We start from the raw sequence: 27,975 nt of genomic DNA on the forward strand, positions 1-27,975 counted from the left end.
TTTAAAAAGACGAATGTGGTCTTGATGTTCTACTTTAGCACGTTATGCACGTTTCATGAGATTCTATTGTAATCATGCGCCCTAACTGTATGTTATTCCTATATTTGTTTAAATACTGTACTGATGATGTCCTAAGATACTTAGGATGAAATATTTACAATTAAATAATTTTCACTGTGGTTTATACGTGTGTTTCTTCTAATTAATTTCAAATCAAAATGATGGCTATAACTGCTAGTCCAACACGTTATGTAAATTACTTGTATTATGTTGAAAGCCAAAATAATTAATAACAAAAGTTAAAATAAAACTGCACTTGAAAATATAAATGTAATTTTATATTACTTTTTTTTTTAAATTAACAACTCACCTGTACAAGTCCGCATACACCAATGTTCATTAGAGTACTTTTGATATTGCCTGTAGATAGTAAGAGAATAAAAAGTGCTGGAGCAAATAAAAGAATATTCATCTTTATGGAAACAGCAAGACTACAAATAAAATAAATGGAATTTGTTAAGCTTTGTGACCTCAAATTTAACAAAAGCATATTCAAATGTTATATTATTTAATGTTAGTATAGAAAATAAATAAAGGATAAAATGCATGAAAAGTAAGTGAATGTTGTGAATAAACAGAAGGAATAAACATTGGAGTCTCTCACTACTAATGTTTCAAATGTGTGAGTAAATATTAAAAAAGCTAGATTACATCCTGTACAAAAAAAAGGCTCATATTTAAATTTTATAAGATAAACCTTTGTAGGTGTTTTTCTATAGTATATATATATATATGTGAGTGAGTGAGAGTGTGTGTGTGTGTGTGTGAGTGTGTGTGTGTGTGTGTGTGTGTGTGTGTTCCTGAGTTTCTACTCGGTTGTTATGGTACATTTTAAAAAATAAATATTTAATGACTTTAAACCGAGATAAAATATTAAGTTTTAATGAAAATGATACAACTAGTTTCAGCCTTTTACAGCCTTCATCAGGTATCCACAGGTAGAACACGATAATAAAAATTGAAGTTACAAAAAACTGAAAATTACAGGTAAAAAATGCAATACATAATTGACACAGAAAATGTTGTATTTTTCAAGTTGTTCTATCTAACGCGCTATTGTTTGTTGCATAACCGAGAATAAAATAAAAACATGACTAGTTTCGGCTTTTGACAGCCTTCTTCAGGTGTCTTCTAAGAATAGGAAACAGTAATAAAAACACTGAAGTTTAAAACTGTGAAGTACAGGAAAATTGCACTACATAATTGACATGAAAAAACGTTGTATTTTCATATTTTATATCTTCAAATAAAATGTTTTTTCATGTCAATTATGTAGTGCAATTTTCCTGTGCTTCACAGTTTTAAACTTCAGGGTTTTTATTACTGTTTCCTATTCTTAGAAGACACCTGAAGAAGGCTGTCAAAACCTGAAACTAGTCGTGTTTTTATTTCAATAAAGCCTTACTATCATTCTCGGTTTTAGTCATTAAATCTTTTTTACTAAAATATATATATATATATATATATATATACACACACATATACATATACATATATATATATATTAGTTACACCCCTTCCTTCTAATAAATGGAAATATAAATATGAATGGAAAACCTGATAATCCTTTCACATGGTATTATGCTTGGTATTATGCTTAGGGATTATCTAAGCATAACTAGAGAATTAAATTATGATCAACAGATCATTCATGAATGACAAACTGCTAGTGAAATTCATGCTGGTTTTATTCCTCACAAAAAAAAAAGACCAAGAGAGAGAAAATGCTGTTTTCTTCCTTTTTTTTTTCCCACCTACTCTTACTTCTGACAATATCTTTCTAAGATATAAATAACATTTCTCTCTTTGAAAAAATCTACTATTGGTTGGCATAAACATATCATATAGCTTGCCATATGACAAGTTGGTATTTAAATTAGAGAAAACAGGATTGGGTAGGAGACTGGCTGTCTAATACGTATCAGCAACAGATCCCCTCTCATAGTGGGAGGGATCTGTTTTCCAGGCAATTATTTTTAAGCTTATGTGATAATGATAATGGGAGAAGTTTAAGTGGAATTGTACTTGCTTATGGATGCTGCAAATTTAGGAAGAGTTCTGAAAATTTCTGAAAATAAAGTTCTGAAATATCTGAAACATCACATACACATCAATTAAATACTTTCTATTTAATTGATATGTATGTGATGAAGTCAGCAGTAGGGGGATGAATTCAAATGCAGGGGGGGATGAACTGTGGGTAAGCGATATTACAAAATATATGGCCAACTGATACATGTAATGAGATATATACAACTTGTTACGTCGTCGTTGTTTTTCTTATTTTTATATCTTCCCTTTCTATCTTTCAATCGCTATTTTACTTCTTCAGATATCAGGCCTAATATACTTACATCTAGGATTGTTTCCTCTTCCGATACTGGCAAATTTATATTATGCCGTGCCAGCCAGTCCTATAGCAGAAAAGATCTTTACTCAGGGAGACAATACTAGATTCTGAGGCTTTCTTACACTATATTTTACTTTAATAAGGCTGTATAGATTCAGACTGCAGTCATGATCTAAATCTATGATTATATATACTTTCTAATTCCTTCTCGCCAAAAGAGGTTCTATTTTTATAAGTGGTAATTTGGAATCGTAATCAGGCATGACTCAGGTATAGACAAATAAATCATGTTTATTGGAATATCAAAGCAAAATACACTAAAGAAATTCAGGCATTCAATTTATCTCAATACTAAATAAGGAAACTCGAGTTAAAAGATCAACAGACTTTAAATTTAAATCAAAGGTTATAAAGCATGTAAGACACAGTGACTGATAAATGGGATAGATAGCAAATGATATGGTGTTAAGCTAAAATTCCCTTCTGCAACCTGTTCATAAGATAATATAACTAACATTCTAATGTTGTTCAGTTACTATACGTCTACAGTCCTAATCTCGTTATGTCAAATCAATCACATACAACACAAAAGACCTCTTCCAAACAATTCTTCTTATTCTCAAAAGGAGGCTAACTATCTAATTAGAGTCTCCACATATTACAAATTATTTACTTTAGAATAATGTTCATAATTTACAATCACAAGTAATTTTCTGTCATCTAAGGAATTCTAAACACAAAATAGAGTAATTCTGCTTTACCGAACTTTTTCCGACATCCTTCAGCACCATGTGTACGTCTGGTTACCACTTGTCTATTGGCTGTCCTTATGCCAGCATATGGGCTACGCTATCTTCATAATTACTGCCAATCAGGGACTCGATTCTTTGCGTCTCAGGAAACATCTCTATTCCTCTCGATGGGACTCTTCAGCGAGAGCTCGATTCTGCTAGGGCTGGAAAATTTCACCTTCAGCTCTGCGTGGGATCCTACAACATTCTCAGGAAATCTCGCCATCTGACATCGTAGCACTGATGCTTCATCCCCCTTACTTGAACCACCGGCTAACTTCCGAACCAGGAACCAGGAAAAATGATAAGACAAGCGAGAGCCGATACATTCCCATATATTCTTCATTCGAGCACACCCTTTTTCGGAGTCCCCTTTGCACACGACCTACATCTTTTCTCCCCTTGCATTCATCCAATGCTCTCCCCTTTGCTGTTATACTCTTGTATTCATGGAATTCGCGTCGACGTACTTTCCGTATAAGCTACTGCCTCTGGCGTTACGCTGGACACATGTAGTTGTATACCTTCTATGAATTGTTACTTAATATCTATCTGGTGACTCACAATCATTCTATACAGCTAAAGTGAGGCTTGAATAATATTAACAAATTCCTCTTTTAAGACAATCTCTAATTCGATCTTGGTATATGATCACAATAGATTAAAATACATGGTACATAAAATAAAATGCAATTTTATACATATGTGAAGAAGTTTCACTTTAATTTCAGCTGATGTGCAGATATTTCTCTTTCTCTTTGTGTAGTTTAGTGTGTTAGACCCTAAATGAATGATTTCTTTATAAGATTCCTTCATTCAGGATCTAACAAACTCCACATGGCAAAAGTCACATTTTCATAAGTTCTCTGGTCATTTTCAAAACTTAAGGGGTGCTTAAGGGTCAAAGCTGTATAACTGAGAGGAGACCTCCACATAGCCTTTAAAGGAATGTGGAGAACCGACCAGGGCTTCTGACCTAATGTCCAATCCTCACCTTTTCGTGGTGCACCCTGTTGGGTATCTACTGGGATACTGAACGGACAAGGATGGGCTGGCAATTTGGGATTTAGCCGACCAAATTGTATTCTTATTGGTTAAACCAAAATATAGAATGATGGTACAACATGACAAAATTTCATGCCGGCTAGGGCGTCGCCCGGTTAAACAAGGCCCCCGTTGTTTTCGTCAGGGAACCAGGAAGAACAGCGAAAAGTCAGCTACTGGAACAAATCTGAAAATAAACCCCAACTCAACATCACCAGAGTTAAAGATCGGTACTATCAACGTAAGAAGCCTGAATGGCAAAGAAATGGAGCTAGCTGAGGAATTAGATAAGTACCAGATCGACATAATAGGGGTGACTGAAACAAAAAAGACCAAAACTGGTGAGATCTTTCTGAGCAATAAATACAAAATGTTATATTCAGGCAATGACAATCAAGGAAAAGAAGGAGTAGCCATAGTATTCAACACAAAATACAAGGCTAATCTTCTTGAATGGCAGTCAGTCTCAAGTAGAGTAATGTGGGCAAATATGAGAATGGGGAACTGGACAATGAGACTTATTTGTGCCTATGGTCCCACAGAAGGTTCTACTAAAGTAGAAGTGGAGGAATTTTTTGATGCTTTAGAAAAAGCAACTGACACAATGAAAAATGAAAAGTTGGTCCTTGTTGGGGATCTAAATAGCAGAGTAGGAAATGATTGTGAGACATACAAAAATATTTTGGGAAAATTTGGAGAAAAGAGCAAAGCTAATAATAATGGCAAATATCTGTTGGATTTCTGCTCAGGACATGGACTGGTTATTACTAACACCATGTTCCAACATAAAAATGTGCACAAATTCACATGGAGAGAAGAGGCTAGGAATAAGAAAAGTCTCATTGACTATGTTATTGTTGATAGTGATGTTTTCTCCCTGGTGCAGGACACCAGAGTGTACAGAGGATTTGAAATTGGAAGTGATCACTATTTAGTCTTGAGCAGGATAAAATTGAATTTCATATTGAAAAGAATAACATGTAAGAAAGTTTTAAAGCGAATAAAAGTTGAGCAGCTCTCAGATGTGAGCTGTAGACTAAAATACACAAAGATTATTGAAGGAAAAATGAAAAAGTTTGAGAACAGGAATCAAACCTTGGAGATTCATTGGCAAACTCTGAAGAAAACATTGATTGATTCTGCCAGAGAGGCATGTGGTGTGGTTGTCTGTAAGGATAAAAAAAAATCAGAACTCCCTGGTGGACACAGGAAGTTAAAGAGGCAGTGAAGGAAAAGAAGAAAGCATACCAAAAGTTCCTGTCAAATAAGTCAGCTTGTGCTCTTAGAGAATATAGAGACAAATGCAAGAATGATAAACACTGTGTAAAACTAGCTAAACAAAAGTCATGGGAGGACTTTGGCAAGAATATAGAAAATAAATATCAAGAAGGTGGCAAAATATTCTGGAGGTTGTTGAAGAAGCTTAAGAATGGAGGAAAGAGTGCTATAAAAGGAATTAGAGATGATAAAGGTGACATGAAAACAGGAGAAAAAGATATCCTTGAAGTATGGAGTAATTACATTGAAAAACTGCTAAATGAAACAAGCAGTGATGACAGCACAGTGGTAAAAAACACTGACCAGGCATGCAGTCAGGAATACATATCCATACCTGAAGTAGAAAAAGCCATCAAAGGCTTGAAATGTGGAAACGCAGCAGGAGTAGATGATATTCGACCAGAAATGCTGAAGTTTGGTGGTTATAAGAGTCTTACAGTGGCTGCACTGGACAGAGGGACGAATTCCCAATGATTGGAGTAGAGCTCTCATAGTACCCATATATAAAAAGGGAAATAAAACTGCATGTGAGAATTACAGAGGTATTTCCCTACTGAGTGTTCCTGGCAAGATCTATGCAAGTATACTTGAGAAACGGTTGAGAAGAATTGTGGAAGAAAAGCTTGGTGAAGAACAAGCTGGATTCAGGCCAAATAGAGGCTGTCAGGATCAGATCTTCACTTTACGACAAATAGTCGAGAAAGCATGGGAATATAACAAAGATCTGTACTTAAGTTTTGTCGATTTGGAAAAGGCATATGACACCAAGAGAGAAGCTATTCAATACGCTGCAGTTATATGGTGTCGATGGGGCATTATATCAAGCAATACTTAGTCTTTATTTGAGATGTAAGTCAGCAGTTAGAATTGAAGGAAGTACAGGAAGATGGTTTAATGTTAAATCTGGTGTGAGACAAGGATGTACATTATCCCCTCTGTTATTCATTATCTATATGGATCACATTATGAAGGAAAGTGGTATTAAACATGATATCAAAATTGGAGATGTTAATGTCAGCTCTTTGCTTTATGCGGATGATTTTATACTTCTAAATAAATCCGCTACAAGTCTGCAACATTCTCTGACTAAATTGAATAGCTGTTGTAATAGATATGGTATGAAGATCAGCAATAAAAAGACAAAGACAATGTAAATAGGCAGAATGCCTATTTTCATGAATGGAGAACCTGTGGAACAAGTAAAACATTTCAGCTATTTAGGCACGATTTTTACTGAAGATGGTAAATTAAATATAGAAATAAACAACAGAATCAGCAAAGCTGGTATGGTGGGAAGTCAATTGAATAAATTCATATGGAATAAGAGAGAAATTAGTCGCAACACTAAATTAGCTGTATACAAGACAGTGTTCAAACCAGTTTTAACTTATGGATCTGAGAGCTGGGTCAGAAGTAAAACACTTGACCAAAGACTAGAGACTTCAGATATGAGAGTCCTGAGAAAGATTATAGGCATGAACAGGTGGCATCAATGGCAGTATCATATTAAAAACGAGGATATTAGGAAAGAACTTGACATTGTCAGCATCCAGAAATGCGTTAGCAGAGCTAATCTCAGGTGGTATGGTCACTTAAACAGAATGGGCGAGGAAAGATTAGCAAAACAAGTGTTCTCTGCCAGGTTGGCAGGAAAACGACCGAGAGGAAGACCAAGATATAGGTGGATTGATACGGTACAAAGTGCTTTAGACGATAGAAATATAAGAGCTGATAATATTGGAGTGTTGACAAGTAACAGACTGATTTGGAGGAAAATTGTAGATAGGAAATTAATAATGATGTAATTTTTTTCATGTAGTACTATCATATCCTGTACACCCCTTGAGGGTATATGGCAGGAATTTGATGATGATGATGAAGTTTCAAACATTGGGATCTGAAAAAATAATGGATTTTTCATATCCTTTCATTTAATATGGCTCTGCTGATCAATTAAGTAGTTATCAGTAAATAGAGACAGTTTATATAGAGCACTAATTTCAATTCAAGATTAAGTTATTTTTTATACTACTTACCTGTACAAAATACATCCTTTTGTCCACTTGTGTGATACAAAATAATTAATGGATGCATAAAGAAATAACATAGCTACTGGATCATTAAAGAGTCTTAAAACATATATTGAATGAATACGATATGATAAGCAACACATAAGTAACAGAGCATAAGGAGGTATCTGAAAGAAATTTTTAAAAAATTACAAGATTACTACATATTCAATTTCAAAGAAAAAAAAATGGTTATCTGTTTTTAAGATAAAATCTCAAACAAGATCAACAGAAATTTAAATATGAAGGTTTAACATATTTAGACGAACATTATTCATTCAATATATTTAACATATATTGAATGAATACGATATGATAAGCAACACATAAGTAACAGAGCATAAGGAGGTATCTGAAAGAAATTTTTAAAAAATTACAAGATTACTACATATTCAATTTCAAAGAAAAAAAATGGTTATCTGTTTTTAAGATAAAATCTCAAACAAGATCAACAGAAATTTAAATATGAAGGTTTAACATATTTAATTCAGTTATTTTTAGGACAATATGAAGAAAATGATTACATTAATTAAGGTATTCCTGGATTAATGTGCACACAATTTACAATTTTTTGCATTAATGCATATGAAATACAACTGTGAACTCTAATCATCAATGTACATATATTATGGGGTCTGAAGTGAAGTGGGGAATGAAGGTCCTCATTCCAGTAAAGATTATTTCCGTTATCTGGTTTGAATAGGTGTTTATATCAGGAGAGTAGAAACAGTAATCAGATCACGGAAGAGTGACACAGAAATCCCAGAGGGGCACCTTTGTAGTGTCATAGAGCATGAGTGAAAATGGATAGGAAAAGACTGATCTATAAAGAAGACATGGATAAGTATATGGTCAATGTTGCCAAGAGGAGAGCAAATATCTATAGTGTATTTGGAGTGAGAGCTGTTTAAGAAAAGATCAAGCATGTTAGAAGAATGATAAGGATTATCTGGTATTATGGTTGGTAACTTCTCTGTGTTAGATAATGACTGACATCAAATGATTTGGATTCCATTCCAGCATGATCTGCGATGAGAAGGAGAGCCAGTTTGTATTATGAATAATAAAGTCAACTAGGAAGATAATTTCACAGTTTGGGTAATTAGACTATGAAATAAATTTTTAGAGATAAGTAGTCAAAGAGGGCAGCATATTTGTCATTCAGATAACTAATACATATATGTATTAGTTATCTGAATGAGGATAGCAGATAAGACTGTAAATGAAAACTATAAAGTGAGCTAGCAAAATCTTAAGCCAGAGCAAATCATAAAGCATGGAATTCCAGGATTGTTCCTTGGGAAAGGAATGTCTGATTCGATAAAAGATGTTTTCATGTTTCCTCCCTTTTGTATAGAAGGCATCATGCAAAATGTAATTGGGATAGCTGAGGTGGACTGCAGCTGTGAAGAAGACCAACTGGGATTCAGTTCAGAATAGCAGATTGGGTTGTTTATAGGTGTTTTGCATTTACAGCCAAAGAAACTACAGCTATGAAGCAAGTGTATAATGGGACACCATAAGGTGAGGACTGGACATTAGCTCAGAAGATCTGGTCTTAACTCGTTCTGTACACCATGAATGACAACAGAGTGACAATAGGTTCTCATGTCACTAAGAACTAGAAATGGGAAGAAATTAATGTTTTCAGTTTCAAAAGTAAATTTTTTGTGTTCATTCTGATTAGTTAAGTGATCCAAGAAAGAAACATACAGTATATACCTGAGTCTTCAGGACAGATGACATATCTTTAGTCAAATTTTAAGGTTGGTGGAGAAAGAGGTCCAAAAGAGCTTGCTTAAATACTGCCACAGAATTTTCCCACCTGTATTTTAATAAAGTGAATCCCACCCACAAAAGGCTGTTAGTACCATATTAGTGCCAGAGATTGACTAAGGGTCAATAATCTCTACTCTAGAGACCAAACAACTTTTTCAAGCCACTCGGGCCTCCAAAAAGCAGGCTGATGGTCTCACACTAGACAATAAAATTCATCCGCTACCTAAAGACATTCACTAAACATCCATACCCACAGTGGGAATCAAACCCACAACCAGATGACTGGTTAGTTTACAGTTTATTTGCCACAAAAACTACAAAGGTCACACTGTGCCATACTAAAGGTTACAATATTAGCATTTAAAGAAAATTGTAAACAACATGTCTGTACAAGAATCTAGTTTCACAAAGCAGCATCTCTAGGTAAACAGAACTGCTGCAGAGGGCACAGCAACACACAAGGTCAGAGGTTATTACAGTAGTGCAAAAATAGTTAACAATATAAGTTAATATTGTTAACTATTAACTGTTAACTGTGCTTGGGCCAATGTTGTTTAATTTGTATATAAATGATATAGGAAACGGCTTAAAGGGAGATATTCAGTTGTTTGCTGATGATGCAAAGTTGTGTAGTGCAATAAAAAATCAAGCTGATGTTGAAAGTTTGCAGGAGGATTTAAATAAGCTGGTAAAATGGGCAAAAGAAAATGGATGTCAGTTCAATGTGGAAAAGTGTAAAGTCATGCATTTTGGGATTAAAAGATTACCAGCTGTGTACTACATCGATGGAAAGGTACTCCAAGAGATTGATGAGGCTAGGGACTTAGGGGTATTGGTAGATAGGGAGATGAAGTTCAGAGGACACATTGCTAAGGTGTCCAAGATTGCACATAGGATTACTTGGTTGTTGAGGAACACACTGACATCCAGAGATAAAGAGGTTATTATTCCCCTTTATAAAGCATTGATACTTCCACATTTGGATTACTGTGCTCAGGTCTGGTCACCTGGATTCCTTGGAGATGAGGAGGCTGTGGAGAGGGTTCAGAGAAGAGTGACCAAGTTGGTGAGTGATATAAAAAATGCTCCCTACATTGATAGATTGAGAGCTTGTGGATTGCAGAGGTTGGTTGATAGGCGAAGAAGAGGGGATATGATAGAAACATTCAAATTACTAAAAGGTTTTTATAGGATTGATGCAGGGGAAATGTTTCAGCTGTGTGATAGTGATGGAAGAACAAGAGGTCATCTCTGGAAATTAAAGAAGAGTGTGGTTAACAAAGGTGTCAGAACAAGGTTTTTTGCCTGGAGGGTGGTGAATGAGTGGAATTCATTGCCTGACTTTGTTGTGAGCTCTTCATCTGTAAATGAATTCAAGAAGAGATACGACAGATATTGTTTTGCTAGTTTGGGTCTCCCGCGATGAGTCTACTGACTCCATGGAGATACCCGTAATAATAATAATAATAATACATGACATATGAAACACTAAGCCAAGGAATGCAGTATCTACATATGTGTAAAATTATAATAGATGTCTTTATAGCAGTACAATAATAGGCAAAAAGGGATTATTATACAATATGCACGGATGAAAATTAAATTTAGCAATGCAGTAGAAACAGAATTACTAGAAAGTACACAAATAGGTAAGATGTCCTACAGCACTACATGATTATTCGAAAAATGAAGTAGTAAATAAGATGCATACACAAAAGGTATGTTAAGTCATGCAGTATCTACATATAAACAAAATTACTGCAGAGGTTTCAGCAGTACATAAATAGATAACTATAGGTTAACATATGTATATACAAAAAAAGTCAAGGAAAGCAGTATCTACATCTAGTAAGATTACAACAAACATTATTATACTAATACTTAAAGAGTCAGAAAGGAATTATTATACAGCATTGATGCATAATATTTAAGTTTAACATTATGGTATTTACATATTAACAAAATTAAAGCAGGGTGATACAAATATACAAGATCAAGGCCCATGGTAATACATAATTGGTCAGATTTAACCTAATGAATAATATATATGTATAAAAGTTAAGTTAAGCAAAAAAAAGTTAAGCAAGTTGCCTGAGTATGCTAGCATTTCCCTGAGTGTATATGGCTTGGTTAGATAGGTGAAAATTTCATTCCTCTCTCGTGTAAATTTTTGACAATCTATCAGAATATGATGAATAGTGAGATGTGTGTTGCATTTTTCGCATATGGGAGGGTCATCCTCTCAGTAAATGAGAATGGGTAAGGTGTCTGTGACCTATGCGGAGCCTAGCAAGGACAACCTCCTCCCTTCTCTTTGTACGTTGACTAGAATGCCAGCATTTAATTTCAGGTTTAACGTTATATAATTTGTTTGTTGATGTTTCTTGCCATGTTAACTCCCACTGAGCAATTAGCTTTGATCTTATAAGTTGTCTGTAGTCTGTATATGGAACTTTCAAATAGTATGTGGAGAAGGTATGGGCTGATTTAGCTGCTGCATCTGCAGTCTCATTTCCTTTGATTCCGATGTGGCTGGGAATCCAGCCACATCGGAATCAAAGGAAATGTGGATGGGAATCCACCATCCACATAGATAAACACAAAACATACATCTGCAATCATGACTATGGTCAGTCCAGTTTACCGGTACTACTCATAAGATTAACTGGAAAAGAAAGATTGTTTTTAGAATCTGCAGCTGCCCTCAGAAAGCAGCCTAATTTAAGTAAGTACACATGCAAGAAACTTCTCAAAATATGGGAAGCACTAATCCTTTAAGATCCCAATTTATAAGTGAGGACTCCTACAGATGCCCAGAGAGGATATTCTGCCTAGATAGGACACTAGTCTTAAATCCATGTTTCATTTAATACTGAATTGCCTTTTATTATTATTATTATCCTCAGATAAGCTTCATCAAAAGCTTCGAGGATGCAAGCTGAGACATTACACCTCAACTGAGATGAACACAAAGAAAATCCATTTATTACAACTACAGCATTTAAATACATTAAAGCAAAAATTGTAAATATATATAATTTATTGCTATTATATAAATACTGTAAAAAAAAAAAAAAAAATGTTAAATAGCATTGAAAAAGTGAAATAAATGAATTCAGCATTCCTACTGATAACAGAAAAGAAACTGATAATGTAAATTGTAAATCAAAATAAACTGTAAACTGAAATTGGAAAAAAAAAAAAATTACTATTATTATATTAGTTATTTATGATACAAAAAATTCTGTATAATCTTCATTGTTAATATTAGAAGAACATGTGTTGTAAATACATATACAGGCAAAAAAAGAAAACTATTATTAAAAAATTTTAATTGAAATCCAATGTAAAAGATGACCACATATGCAGCACTTGGTGCTAATTTCGTAAAATTATAAATTAAAATGTCACTCAAGATGATTATTGCATATGTGTAAATTTTTTAAAAATCAATAAAAAAATAAAAATTGACATCTCCCAGGAGTCCAATGGCTCATCGAGGGAGGACATCTACTCTACAACTCTCTGTCTTCACCACTCAATCCACCAACTATAGCGAACTGCATCATCTACACCAACACTGTCTACTGCCCACCGCCACCACTACTATGTTTACAGACAATCACAAACACATGAAGCAGGATTGAGAGTGGATAAGCTGGAGAGTGGTTTGCACTCCCTGAAGATGTGTCTGTGATTGGAAGAATTAAAATAGTTTTGAATCCTTTTGTAAAAATAATCATAATTTACAATTATAAATCTTTTTTACAATTGTTTCTCTATGTTAGTATTTTATTAGTTTTGGTTTCATAATCATGTATAATCAGCACTTGCAATGTATGCAATAAGAAAATGATATATTTATGTTAAAAAAAATATAAAGTATTTAAGATTAATGTACTTACCAGATTCTGATAGTTGTAACAATTTTAATAGTTCTTTATGTAATTCATAAATGTTAAGTGTTGTGATCAGCGCTGGCGCCTAGTATTTTTCTTGTGTGTGTGATTAATGTTCGCCGCCTTTCCAAAAAAGTTTTTTTTGAATAAATTGTGAATAAAACGAGCAAGAAATGAAAAACAAATAAAAACCGCTTTACAATATAATGTTACCTACAGATTAGTCCTGCTTATACAAATTTTTTTTACACGGAACTCAACAATTAATCATAAGTTGATTTATGATACATCAAAAAATAAAGAATTACTATTTTAGGTATATTTTTATAAATTTTAATCAAAAATTACAGTAAAATAATCGGTTCGAGGATACAATTTCAGAATTTATTTGTTCATTTCCGGGAAGATCTAAAGGGGCCTGAACGGAAAACGACGTACATTCATAATTATATGTGCCATTCTGTACCATTCGTTTCATTTAAACTCTTATCTCATATATTTTGATAACTTTTAGGCATCTTTTCTTCTGTGGTGCCTGTGTATATTGCACACTTCGCACACGCCACCAGTCGGGCCTGGTTGTGATATCTGTCATGCATTGTAAAGACATTCTCTTTTCCTTAATAAGATCAATGTGTCAGCCATTACTAACTTCTTGCTTGCTGCTTAGTTGAACAAGTGAATATTCATTGAGGAGGTTGATGGGTGATTGACAGCTGAGAGAGAGAGATTTGGTACTGAGGTAAACAAGAAGAGAGAGAGAGAGAGAGAGAGAGAGAGAGAGAAAGAGAGAGAGAGAGAGAATGGAAGTTTGAGAATACACACACACACACACACACACAAGAGAATTTTGTTTAGGAAGTTATAAGAAAACTCAACAGTCGAAATATATTAACAGAGGATTCCGAACAGGGAATCTTAGCAATGCAAATTCTTAAACTGGAAAAGTGAGACTGTTAATAAGTGAATAATAAATGAATATAAAAGGAGATATTAAATAGATATTCTATTACAATATTTGAAAAAATGCAAAATGAAAAGTTCTGTCTTCTGTCTCAAGGACTCTGGTGATATTAATTATTTTATCAGAGCAAGTGATGTAATTAGAGAAATCTGAAACTGTAAAATGGCTTTAATAAAGAGCTCTACTCTGTGTTTTCCTCTGGTAAAGAATTTATTTGTGCTTCTTATAATAAAATTGCCTGAGGTAAGAATATTTATACTCCAATGAAATAATATGTGCTAAATAAGGAAATATTGCATAGTTCCAATTTAAGAATTTTTATATTTTGAGAAAAGGCTGATAAAGAACTGACTGTAATGAACATTTATTGTTTAAAAGTATTTGCTGTAGAAAACAAAAATATTCAGTCTAATAAACTGATTAAGTACATATGAAGCAAAAACAATTGATAGAATGAATTTATCCGGTAAAGATTTTAAGAGACTATTGTTTGTTTGTTTTTTTACACTGAATGTTAAGTAAATATACACAAGAGTTCAATCCGATTGGTGCAATGACTTTTATCTCTTTTAGAATACAGGAAATTATTAACTCAAGACTGATTAAAAAACTATATTTAATGAAATTAAAAACTATATGCATGGTAAACATAATTAAATTAATAGCTATAAAACTACATGGATCCAAGACTTTTTAAATAAAAAAAAACTATAGGTCTAGAAGATCTTGGATCCATATTTCATAATATATGAAATATGGAAAAAGGATATCATGAAAGCATATCATAATATCCTGTGATTGAATTCAAACAAGACAAAACATAAACTTGGATCTCTTTTTAAAGAGATTCTTATAGGAAATAGTGCCATGTGTCACCTGGTGCTATTTCCTATAAGAAGCGTTTCAATTTTATTGTGTAACAATTTCCTGAGAATGTCCTTTCAGAGCAAGGATGAAACTTTAATTTGATTATAAATTATTCATTTACTTATGTAATGAACAAGAACTGAAAACATTCCAGAATATAACATCATTATATACAGAGTGGCCTTAAAATAACTTTCCATCTTTGGAGGCATCTGTAGCTAAAAACCAATAAATGGAATGAAATAAAATTTTATATTGAGACTTTTGAAGGCATGGGGAGATGATTTCTAAAAAAAATAAGATTTAGTACCAAAAGTCACCGATAGGAGAAATTTTGGCACTGGTGGAGCCGAAAACAACCGGATAATTACATCAAAGGCAGATAAAATGGAATAATAACATTTCGACTGTGTAAGCAACAGCCGTGTCACTCATTCCAGCTGGATATGTGGCACGTTACAATGATAAGAAGAATAATAATAATTAAACTAAAACAACAACTTGCGAGAGACACAGAAATTAATGTAGTGATTGAACACAGGAAATGTTTTATTTATCAGAATCAGGGTCCCCTGGACCACATACACGATTTCCAACGTGCTGACCTTTCTTGTGTACAACAAACTGCATCCGGTGTGCGACATGCTCTACAGCTGAGCATAAGGAGTCAGATTGGATGTTCATAACAGCCCGTTTTATGTTCTCTTTTAAGACATGCAGGTTGGGAACGTCACCAACATACACAATAGATTTCAAATATCCCACAGCCAAAAGTCACATACTGATGAATTGTGCACATTGAGCACAATTTGTCAGTCATTCGAATAACTGCCTGAACTTTCCCAGTCCCTTTTTAAGTGGAATTGGTGGTACTGCTGTCATGCATATTATGCAAATTTTACTGTGCATAAAATTTGCATAATCTTTTTACCTATGTTTACAGCAAATATTTGACTGCTTTCGGCTCTGCCAGCGACAAAATTCCCCTGTCGGCGACTTTTGGTACTAAATCTTTTTTTCGCAGAAATCATCTCCCCATGCCTTCAAAAGTCTCAATATAAAATTTGGTTTCATTCCGTTTATTGGTTTTAGCTACAGATGCCTCCAAAGAGGGAAAGTTATTTTATGGCCACCCTGTAGTTAACTCTCAATATAGCAAACTTGTGCATATTGAGCACAATTTGTCAGTCATTCGAATAACTGCCTGAATGTTCCCAATCCCTTTTTAAGTGGAATTGGTGGTGCTGCTGTCACGTACGCACAGTAAAATTTGTATAATCTTTGTACCTGTGTTTACTGTAAATATTTGACTGCTTTCGGCTCCGCCAGCACCAAAATTTCCCCTGTTGGCGACTTTTGGTACTAAATCTTTTTTTTCGCAGAAATCATCTCCCCATGCCTTCAAAAGTCCTCATCCTGTTTATTGGTTTTAGCTACAGATGCCTCCAAAGAGGGAAAGTTATTTTATGGCCACCCTGTAGTTAACTCTCAATATAGCAAACTTGTAGAACTACAGGAATAGTTTGTTACAGTGAATTAATTTTTAACTTACACTGTACTACAGGGGTTTGATTGACACTTTATAGTAATTTGTTATAGTGAGTGAGTGATTTTGTAAATTTGGAATTTACATTTTGACAAAAATGCCTGAAAAAGTTTAAATATGTACCATTTAAAATGTAAGTGATTTAAAAAACTACACTTATTATTTTAGTGATTTATTTACATGAATCTTTAAAAATGATATTTATTATTATTATTATCATTATCATATTTCTAGCTGAGAAAATGAATAACACTTACTTTTTTAGTTTTCAAGTAAAGTCTGAAAACCAAGAATAATGTAACAAGATACAATCCAGCAAAAATATACTGGGCTATAATAATATTGCTACCTCTTCCTGTTGCAAAATAGAGCAATAAAAATAAATATACAAATCCAGCTGGATAACTGTAATAAAAAAAAGAAATACAAATAAAAAAATATATTAAGCTTATTCATCTACCATCAACAAATCATAAAATATTCAGCAATATTTGGTTATATTATAATAAATGAATAATTTTCATATGATTGTTAGTATTTTTTTTTATGTGAATCCCACCCATGAAAGATTGGCAACCTATCATACATTAGTAATGAAAATACTAATATATGATAGATAATGGACCTAAGGATTAGATAATTTGAAAACTGTTCCGTAGACGAAACACTGAACTTCATTTTTTCGTCAATTCAAGGCTCCAATGAACACAATGGTGGTCTCACATTGGGTGAAAAAATTCATGTACTCTAAACACATTCACAAATATCCATGCCTGCCTGCCTGCCTGCAGCAAAACCCACAGCCTATTGTTTGAAGAACAGTAGCACTAATCACTTGGCCAAACAAGTTCAAAATTATAACAGATTTATGACTAGTTAGAATACAGAAAGTGAAGACAACTCAGACTGCTGTTAGTGAGGAGGATTGAAAAAGTAGAAATGAGGAGTGATTTGGTTGCCTAGTTTTCATGGTGATATAGGAGTCCTGGAAAGGGTACAGAGAGGAGTAACTAAAGTACTTTCAAGTCTGCAGAATGAAGATTATGGGGACAGATTGAGGAAGTCGAAATTACAAGGCCAGGTAAATAGAAGGATGAGCTCAATACAGATTGAGCCAGATATCAGAGGAATTTTCAGTCTGGAAAGGGTGAGAATGAGAGGCTATCTCTGAAAAGAAAAACTGTATAAAGGTGTGATGATAAGATTTTTTTTTTTGCATCAAGAGTAATTAGTGATTGGCAAGCATTGCTGGAGAGTGAAATGTGAGAACTGCAATTGATTTTAAAGTGTGGTATACCAACAGGCACTGTGGCATTTAGGATGAGTCAATTGATTCCACAGAAGTATGCTATAATAATAACTAAACAGATTTCAATAAGATGAGAGTGGGAGTGTGTTATGTTACTGTGGTGGAGGAAATGCAAAGTATTATTAATGGAGAATTTTAATATGGGAGCAATGAACTTGGAGAATGAAATAGCTGATAGGCAGTAAAATTTTAGAACAACTTTATAACAGTTACAGAGTTCATGTATAATGCATACATTTAATTTTTAACTACCTCGGAGCAAGTGTCAACATGGAAGCTGGTACTAACGAAGACATTACAATAAGAATTTTTTTAAAAAATCTTGCTATGCATTTAAAACTTTACAGAAAATTTGGAAATCATCAAATATAAAAATAAACTTAAGGTGCAAATTTTTAATTCAACTGTTAAATCTGTACTACTTTATGGAAGTGAATCATGGAAATTAACCAAACAACAAGAAAACAAAATTGATGCCTTCTGAACAAAATTGCTTTGCAGAATTCTCAAAATTTACTGGCCATATAAAATTTCAAGTATTGAAATATACAACAATATGATATCCAAACCCATTACAATAGAATTGATTACAATAGAGAAGAAACACAGATGGACATCGATAGGCCATGTATTGAGAATGCCAACCTCAGAACATACAATAGCATTGCCATGGGTGCCTGATGGTAAAATGAAGAGAAGACCCAAAATGACATGGTGCTGGATGGTAACTGAAGAACAAAACAAATTAGGATGGTCAAGCTGAGAGTGAGCAAGAGAAGCAGCACTAGACCGAAGAGGATGGCCTGCTAAACTCATGGCCTCATGCACCTCATAGGTGTAAAGAGCAATAAGCCATGGATCTGCACAGAGACCCAAATTCTTGCTTTACCTGTTTACATCTACAGTTTAAGTTTTTTTTTCTTGCCACAATTATTTTCCATGTGTACTTTAAATAAGACTACAAGAAGCTTGTAATTTCCATGTAATATACCAGACTGACAAAACTGACAGCCAATAATAATATAAATAAATCATGCAGTGAAATTATATCACTGGCACAGTGAAAACTGCATTTTGAACTTCATGTAATGTAGTAGTTATTATCATGTGATTATTAAAAAAAAAAAAAAAAAAAATTAATTAAAAAATTAAAATTGCCCAATGTATTTTCCTCAAATTCTTAAATATTAAGTTTTATCAAAATAATTCATCCGTTCTCCTAACCCACTTAATATTTGATAATGGGTTGCAGTTATAAAATACTGCTCGATTTCTACCTGGCCTTCAATGAAGGTTCACTAAGATTTGAAATATTTCATTAGACTAATTCATTAAGCATTACATAATCAGTAACAACCCTTTAAAATATTATCAATAAATAACAAAATATTTCTTCCTGACTGGTGAGTGAACTTTTTTCTTTTTGATTATAATGCAATACGATCAAAATGAAAACCTGTCCTTCATCATTTAGATTAGGCTTGCTAGGTTGGTACCCCTTTTTTTTTTTTTTAGGACTGCCTTTTAAAGTAGTCATTTAAAACTACTGTTCAACTCTGTTCAATTCTGCTGGCCATATTAAGATATATTACTTAAAAACTTAAATGCTAAACAGAAGTCACAAATGTTTTTCCACTTGGTTATACTATAAATTAAAGATGCCAAGAAGTTATATTCTAGGCTTCATCCTTTATCCAAGTGTAAGCAAACGTAAAGTTTGCGAATGAAGTAACTTCATAATTTGGCTACTTGTACAGAGGCTAATGACTTCATGTCAATTGCCTTAATATCCCATGATGCAATGCACATTTCCTTATGGGCATGTATAATACTATGCATTATGGGAAGGGCCACTATCTAGACCGGTTTCACCCTTTATTGAGGTCTCATCAGTGGGAGCCAGACCCAGAAGTGATACCAAAGTGGAAGTAATGCAGAAGTCATATGTCCATATACAAGTAGTCAAAAGGGGGTCACACCTTATTACTAAAATACTCTAGATTAGAGATAGATCTTGAAACTACTTCAGTCACTTCTCAGTATTCTGAGAAGTGACTCAAGTCCACAGTGTCCAGGTATAACTCCACTGAATGAAAGTATTCATGGAGCAAAGTTACATCACTTGAAGTGAAGTTACATTACATGAAAACTAAAATTGCATTTTGGTTTTCATGTAATGCAGAAGACAGTTCTCCCTTAAATATTATGTTTCATCAAAATCATTTCATATGTTCTTTCATTGCATGTGAATGAATGGACAGGCAGACAGACAGACATGTTGAAGCTTATAGTAACTGTTCTCTTGTGCATCACCAAAAAAAGAAAAGAAAAGAAAAAACTGAAAGGATTATATTATAAGAAATGTTTGTGTAATGCACACAGTATACCAAAAATATTAAAAATAAATATCACGTCAGTGATATTTATTTCTCATCAGATATAAATATCATATATGCTCTCCAACCAACAGGTCGTGGGTTCAAATCCTGCTGCCGGCATAGATGTTTGTGATTATTTTCCTTGTGTACTGCTATAACCTTTGATTTGGCACAGTATGATATTTGATGCCCTTGTGCCATTAAAACCATAAATCGTCAAATAAAAAAACAGTGAGCTAAATGATCCTCAAGTGGGCTGACTGTCATTTTTGTGACATTTTTGTAAGAATACATTCAGTTAACATATTCTTAGTTAAGCAACCAGCAGACTGATCTGCCAATGTGATCAGATAATTGAGTAAGCACTTTATTATTAGGGGCCTTCCATGAGAATAGTTAAATGTATCCATGAATTACATAAATTCACATTTATACCTTTACATTACATGTCAATGTCATCAAATATCTTTGAGGTTTTGTATTTATGAGAGGGAAACTGCTATCACAGCCTAAAGTCTGAGACTGACAAACTCACTCCTTATTGGAGAGCATGTGTATTCTTCAGAAGGTGAACTGGTGCTGAGCAAATTTGGCCAAACTGATACACACAAAACAGGATTTACACGTATCAGTTTGGGCATGTGTATTAATGCTCATAGCTTATTTCTCTTACTTTCATCTGCAAATATTCTTTTTTTTTTTTAATTATTTCTGTTTTATTTTTCTTTACAATACATATTTGTACACAAAAAACTAAACAACAATACTGACATGTTCAGTTGTGCAAATTAGATAATCTTTACATAATTTTTATTTTTTTATGTTGGGTCCATATATGAGAGTTTGGCTGGTCAACCTTGTTACATTGTTGTTTTTCTTATTTTATATCTTCCCTTTCTATCTTTTAATCACTATTTTACTTCTTCAGATATCGGGCCTAATATACTTACATCTAGGATTGTTTCCTCTTCACATACTAGTAAATTTATATTATGCTGCGCCAGCGAGTATCCTATAGCAGAAAAAATCCTTGCTCAGGGAGACAATACTAGATTCTGAGGCATTCTTACACTATATTTTACTTTAATAAGGCTGTATAGATTCAGACTGCAGTCATGATCTAAATCTATGATTATATACACTTTCTAATTCCTTCCTGCCAAAAAAAGGTTCTATTTTTATTAGTGGTAATTCGGAATCAGGCATGACTGAGGTATAGGCAAATAAATCATGTTTATTTGATCAAATAAATAAAAGTTGTGACCAATTGCTTTGGCAAGAGACCAAAAGGCATGGCTGCCGCTAGGACAGGCTGCAAGTTTCCTGCATTTTGCCCATTCAAATTCTGTTTTGGAATCATTGATCTTTTTTTTTTCTGTTTTGGGCTTCAGTATAGGCAATGAAGGAGGATGGAGTTCTTAATTTCAGCCAGTTGTGGTATGTCTGGTTTTTCATTAGTACAGCCTTGGCACATCTTTTGGAGAACCAGGGGTTTGGATAGGGGGACAGCAGTTCAGAGTGGTATGGGGAATGTATGTTATCATGCCATGAGGATTACTTTGGTGACGTGTTCGGTGCATGTTTTGATTGGAAGACTGCAAACAATAGTCCAACTATGGGAATGAAGCATAGCAGTTGGAAGTTTATTTTGTACTTGGTTATGTGTCAGCAAACAAACTTTGGACTGAAAATATCTTCAGGACTGAGGTAAGGTGGTACATCCCTTGGCAACTTGTAGCAAAGGTGGACCAAGCTCTCTTCACTCCTTGTCTCAGTATCTCCCATAATGCAAAGCATCTCCTTGCAGACATGTATACTGCTATGGATTAAGGGAAGGGTTACTACCTAGACCGGTTTCAACCTTTATTGAGGTCTCATCAGTGGGAGGCAGACCCAGAGTGGTGATACTAAGGCAGAAGCAATTGAGAGGTCATATTTACCTATACGAGTTGCCAACCTGTGTACCACCTTATTATTAAATTACTCTGGGTTTAGAGAAAGATGCTGGAAGTTTATTTTGCATTTGGTTAGACTATAATAAATTTAGTTTAATCCTTTATCCAAGTGTATGCAAACAAAGTTTGTGCCTGAAAATATCTTCAGGACTGAGGTAGTACATCCCTTGGCAACTTGTAGCAAAGGTGGACCAAGCTCTCATCACTCAAAGGTTGAGAGACCTCAATAAAGGTCGAAACTGGTCTGGGTAGTGGCCCTTTCCCTTAATGCATAGCAGTATACATGTCTGCAAGGAGATGTGCTTTGCATTATGGGAGATACTGAGACAAGGAGTGATGAGAGCTTGGTCCACCTTTGCTATGAGTTGCAAGGGATGTATCACCTTACCTCAGTCCTGAAGATATTTTCAGGTGCAAGCTTTGTTTGCTTACACTTGGATAAAGGATTAAACTAAATTTATTATAGAAGCATAGTAGTCTCGGAGGCTGTCCCATTTGGCACTGTTATAATGCCAGACTACTCTTGTGCAGATGTGACTGTGTAAGTGTTGTTCCATGGGGCAGGAGATAAGCATTAGGTTGTGGTCAGAATTACCCATGGGGTTCACTACATTCACTGTATATTTGGAAGGGTCATTGGTATTTGGGGAGTGATTTGGGTTATCTGGTATTCTGGTCGGCTTGTGAACTATTTGTGTAAGGTCATTGGTGATGGCAAATATTTCAGCGTCTCTGCCTGCAGGATCTCTACAACTGGAAGAGGAAAGCCAGTTGGTGTTATGGACACCTTTCACTATAACTATAAAATTCTTTATTTATTTGCAAAAATTCACACTTTTATAATGGATTCTGAATGCTATTCCACATATTTTCAACTCCAACAGTTAAAGATGAATTTTTTCAATTGGTTCCAGCTCTTCTTCACTAAGAGTATTTTTCTCTCTCTCTGGTAGGACATCATTCAGCCAAATGCAGCAGACTCTTGCTACCCTTTTATTTATTTATTTGTTATTTTTCATGTGAATCCCATTATTAAAATGGTTGCAGACTGATAGTACATTGGTGCTGCAAATGAGCAAAGGAACTTAGCCTATCCACAGTACTAATACTAGTCTTCTAAAGGCCAAACGTAAAACTTGTTCAAGTCACTTCAGAAATCCAATAAGAAAAGTGGTCTTACACTGGGCAATGTAATTAATCTACTGCCTGAAGATTTTCAAACATCTTTGGCACAGAAGATTTTGAACGCACAGCCTGCTGGATGGAGTGCACAGATGCTATCTTTGCATTCAGATCAACATCTCATATGTGTTTAACAAATTTATAAACTTCTTTAATTAAATCCTTTCTTCATCTTGTGGTATGTAAATTCAAGTTAATTACAATTAACTAACTGATTCTTATAATTGACCTAATATACAACCCTTCTAAGCACTCAGTGATATTCTCTGAATAGCTTCAAGTCTCTTGATGCCCACTAAAAACTGAATGAGTAAGTATGCAATCCGTCTAACATCACCCTGACAAAGACTGCACATAAAATTGAAAGAGAGAGAAATGCCATGAGATTAAATACAGCTGAGAAGAGGGGAGGGGGGGGAAAGAGGTGAGAAACAAGACTGTATAAATAAAAGAGAGAAAGAATGCAAGGAGAAAATGTTTATGGCGATTCTATGATAAGAGTACTTAATAAGAGTGTAACAAAATCATCTTTCACACTAGGGAAAGATGATTTTGTATTTGCACAGGATCCAAAAAGGTAATTTGACTGTACTAATAACTGAGAGGCGAGAAATATTATATGAGGGAGAATGATTAGAAGCAAAAAAAAAAGAGTCAGAGGGTGAAGACTAAGTCTGCTCCAATTCTAAAATATAGGTAAAGTGAGGAAGAGGACAGTGATAGAATATGAATCAATGCACAGGTTGTGCAGAAGAAATGAAGTTTGTGGACTTAGGGTTTGAATTTGACAGATGGAAGTATTTATATACTCCATCAGCAGTATATCAATACTTATATACTGCTGATGGACTGCACTTAAATGAATTCATAGTTATGTATCTAGAGAGAGAGCTTTGTTCACAGAGAGAGTGCAGGTGAAAGAAATCCTGATATAAAAGCATATCAAAAAGAGAGTATAGTAACTGTAGAGGACCAATATTATAAGTCAATAACCAAAAGAAATAACATGATTAGGTTCAGCATGAAAAACAATGGGAAACTTTGGAAAAGGCAGGTATAGGAAAAGAAGAAATGGTTATGATCAAGAACACAACTATTAAATGTAATAGTTAATAATGACTAGATTTCATCATCATTCAAAGTAGTTTAAACTTAATAATTAACTGCAAAAAAAAGAAGTTGCCTACCTGGATAGAAAGCCAAATATCTTAAACTCCAATCTAAAACTGGTGTAAACAGTGGTGGCGAAGATAGAGAATGGGCAGGGGGGGGGTTCCGCCCTGGGCAGCACTTTGAACCTTTATGAACTTTTGCAATTAATTCTAAAATACAGTCTCGAGAACTCAGTTCCAAATATTGTAATACTACTGCGAATTTTCCTCACAATTGCTGTAAGTGTTGCTAGTTGTAACAGGAGCTTTTCTAAATAAAATTGATTAAGAATTACCTACGTTACTATGAAATAGACTTCGCTAATGTCATCGACGATTTTGCTAACAGAAAAGCAAAAAAAAAAAATAATAACATTTTAGAATGTTGAAATTAAAGTTTTACTTCAAAAATAAAGTGTTTTAATTTATTTCCCTATACATCGTTTTTGACTTTTTGTAGTGTTTTTGGTGTGTATTGAGAGGGGTGGCAAACTCAGGGACTGCCCCAGGTGGCAAAAGCTCTAGTAGCTACGACACTGGCTGTAAAACACTATAGGGGGGGGGGGAGAAGAAAAGAAAAACTGTTGATTCTAACACAAGAGGTATTTTTCAAATTATAGTGAAATGCCAAACAAGGCTAGCAAAGTTAAAGTATAGGTAATGTGAGACTCTATTAGAAACTAACTTCTGCTAAAAAGTTGTCTGTTTGCATTTGCTTGGTTAGGAAATCAACATTTTTATCCCACTGAATGCAGAACTTCCAGTAGTAAAATTGACTACTGGAAGTTCTGCATTCGTTTTCAAGCACAAAAATATCAGCAAACAATTAAGTGACATTTTTAGAAATTAAGGATTGAGAATTTATATAATAAATGAGTAATAAATAAATAAATTTTGATTAATCAAAACTGAACTCACACTAAAGGTCCTGTGTCTCCTTTTAATTTTACATAATCAAATGTCCCATTTACCACTCCTTCTACTTCCTGCATATATGCTTTCCAATCTATTTCTGTATCTGAAAATCAATCATTCATTCCTTTAATTATAAACTGCATATATATCTATATATTATTATAAGAATATAATTCTTATAAAACTGAAATAATGATCCAATTTTATAAGAAGTGTATATAATTTTAAGACATAACTAGCTAATAACAAATTAACTGATATAATGAGATGAAAAAAAAAAAAATCTTTGGTTCCATGGATTTGAATTGGTCTAGGATATGAGAAACCTTGATCAGGGTTATTCATTTGAAAACAAGTTACGGTGAGTTAGCCAGCCTCATACAGAGATGACAGGGTTTTTTTTTCTCTCTCTCTCCTGGAAGCTACAGTTTTTCATCCCTCAAAACACCAAAACCAGTCAGAAAAACAGACTTAGGCACTATGTGAATAAGGACTAACCACCCTATTTAACTGAATTTGGTTTTGAAAGCCTGCATGGTAAGGTATGAGTCTACACATAAACATAAAAACAGGAGGTTCCATAGTTCACATATTTAAGTTTTAAATTCCAAGGAATGCTTTTGTGAAAATGCAGACAATATATTGGTTTGAGGGGGTATAATAAACATTGTGCTGCTTAAGGTGTACACCTCACACAATGATCCTTGTGAATCCTGAATAATAAGAGGAAAAAATTAAATGAAATTAATTTATGCATTATGCTTGTTAAGTTAAAATAAAATAATGAAATAATATATATTTCATTATTTTATTTTATTTTTTTGTTAAAATCATCCAAAATTTGGATGATTTTTTTAAACATATTATTAAAATTCTTTGGATGATTTAACCAAAACCATCCAAAGAATAAGGATTTTACTGATAACATTGAAAATGTTTTGGATATCATCTAAATAAAAAAAATCTAAACCAGTTATTGCAAATGTGTAGAAATCAAATGCCAATTATTTTCATGCCAAACTTCTGTTTTGTCTTGAAGTGAGTGGAATTTTCTAAAAGTACAACTTAGAGTGCTTCACCAGAGAGAAGAAAGATGTGAACTACGTGTGTTTCAATAAGAAAATACCGCGAGTATTTAAATAAAGCATATTTAAATATGTGAACTACACTGTATTTTCTGTTTTCAATGTCTTTACATTGCAATTCATAATACTAAATGAGTGTGGAGTATCTCTGTCCTAATGAGATGACTTTTTTATTTTTACCAAAATTATTACACATCACCTTATTTCATTGAGGATTATGCTCTATTTCACAATAGACCGTTCATATGAATCAGCACTGCACATCACATACCAGATGGCCTGCAGTTCTCGTCATGATTACAGATTTCATAATAATTTCAAATGTTTCATAGAACTTCTGGTCAAAATCACATCTAGGGTGATAAACTATGACTGATATTATATTATTTCGATAGGATTTCGATCTCTGACTACAGTACAACACAGTCGTACTGTAGTCAGAGACTTCATATCAGCTTAATGTTGCCAAAAATAACCGGGGAATGTTTTTTTTTTTTGGGGGGGGGGGGGGGAGAGTGAGTACATCGGGGAGAAAAACATTCCAGGCTGGCTGACCATAGGCAATAAAATTTACAGAGAATTTCTCAGTGCACGACACCAACCTATTCAAATCCTACTGAGGATATTATATCAATCATCGTTTATCACAATTCCTAGCTGGCATCATCAGCAAAAACTGCTTAGCATCCCCACACGAATACCGTATCATTCACCTACAGACTAAAAAGTATTGTACTCAAAGTAATTTATTTCTGGTGAATCCCATCAAAAAATAAATTAATTAAAAATTAAACTGGAGAGAAAATTGCTTACACGGTATTTTCTGTATTACCAGTATATTTACAAATATTTCTACACACAACAGCACGACTGCAGAAACCCACAGCAAATCCGGCTCAAATATAAGTTTAGAAATGCTATATTCTTTTCTGAATCCATTCCATACTTTAATAATTTGCTTCCATTTTTTACTAAACTTTGAAGATCTACCGGCATCCTTCGACCCCATTCGTTTGTTAGGCATCGCCGTCTTTAGAGAACCCACGTTTCGCTTCCAAAATTACATAATACATTCTTGGTATCGCTTCCCCGAAATCATACATATAAATAAATTAGCTAAGATCCCCTTATTTTAATTATTCCCTCCAGAAACTAAAGATTTTTTAAATAATCATGAAAAAAATTCAGATTGGTAAAAAAAAAATATTTCGGGTTCTTTATACTCTTTTTTTATTTTTATTATTAGTTTTTTTTATAAAGCCTGTGTAGCTAATTGGATGTGGCGTTTGCACACCACGACGCTTGGCCGAACGAAGGAAGACTTGATTTCGAGTCTGGTCAGAGACTATAGGA

At 33.9% G+C, this 27,975-nt stretch overlaps 1 protein-coding gene across 1 annotated transcript in view; it reads right to left on the minus strand.

Annotated features, from left to right (window-relative positions):
• Positions 1 to 27,668, minus strand: part of Alg3 (Alg3, alpha-1,3- mannosyltransferase) — a 74,025-nt gene extending 46,357 nt beyond the window's left edge. Inside the window, exons 1-5 of the mRNA XM_090391946.1 lie at positions 27,436 to 27,668; positions 25,541 to 25,640; positions 16,905 to 17,052; positions 7,560 to 7,720; positions 371 to 491 (exon numbers count right to left, since the gene is read on the minus strand). Of these exons, the coding sequence (XP_090248072.1) occupies positions 371 to 491; positions 7,560 to 7,720; positions 16,905 to 17,052; positions 25,541 to 25,640; positions 27,436 to 27,646 (741 nt within the window). The 5' untranslated portion in view covers positions 27,647 to 27,668. The remainder of the gene's footprint in view (positions 1 to 370; positions 492 to 7,559; positions 7,721 to 16,904; positions 17,053 to 25,540; positions 25,641 to 27,435) is intronic.
• Positions 27,669 to 27,975: the final 307 nt, after the last annotated feature.

This window comes from Typopeltis vanoorti, chromosome 4 (genome assembly GCF_054136105.1).
Source record: "Typopeltis vanoorti isolate ZY-2024b chromosome 4, IOZ_Tvanoo_1.0, whole genome shotgun sequence".
NCBI lineage: Eukaryota > Metazoa > Arthropoda > Arachnida > Uropygi > Thelyphonidae > Typopeltis > Typopeltis vanoorti.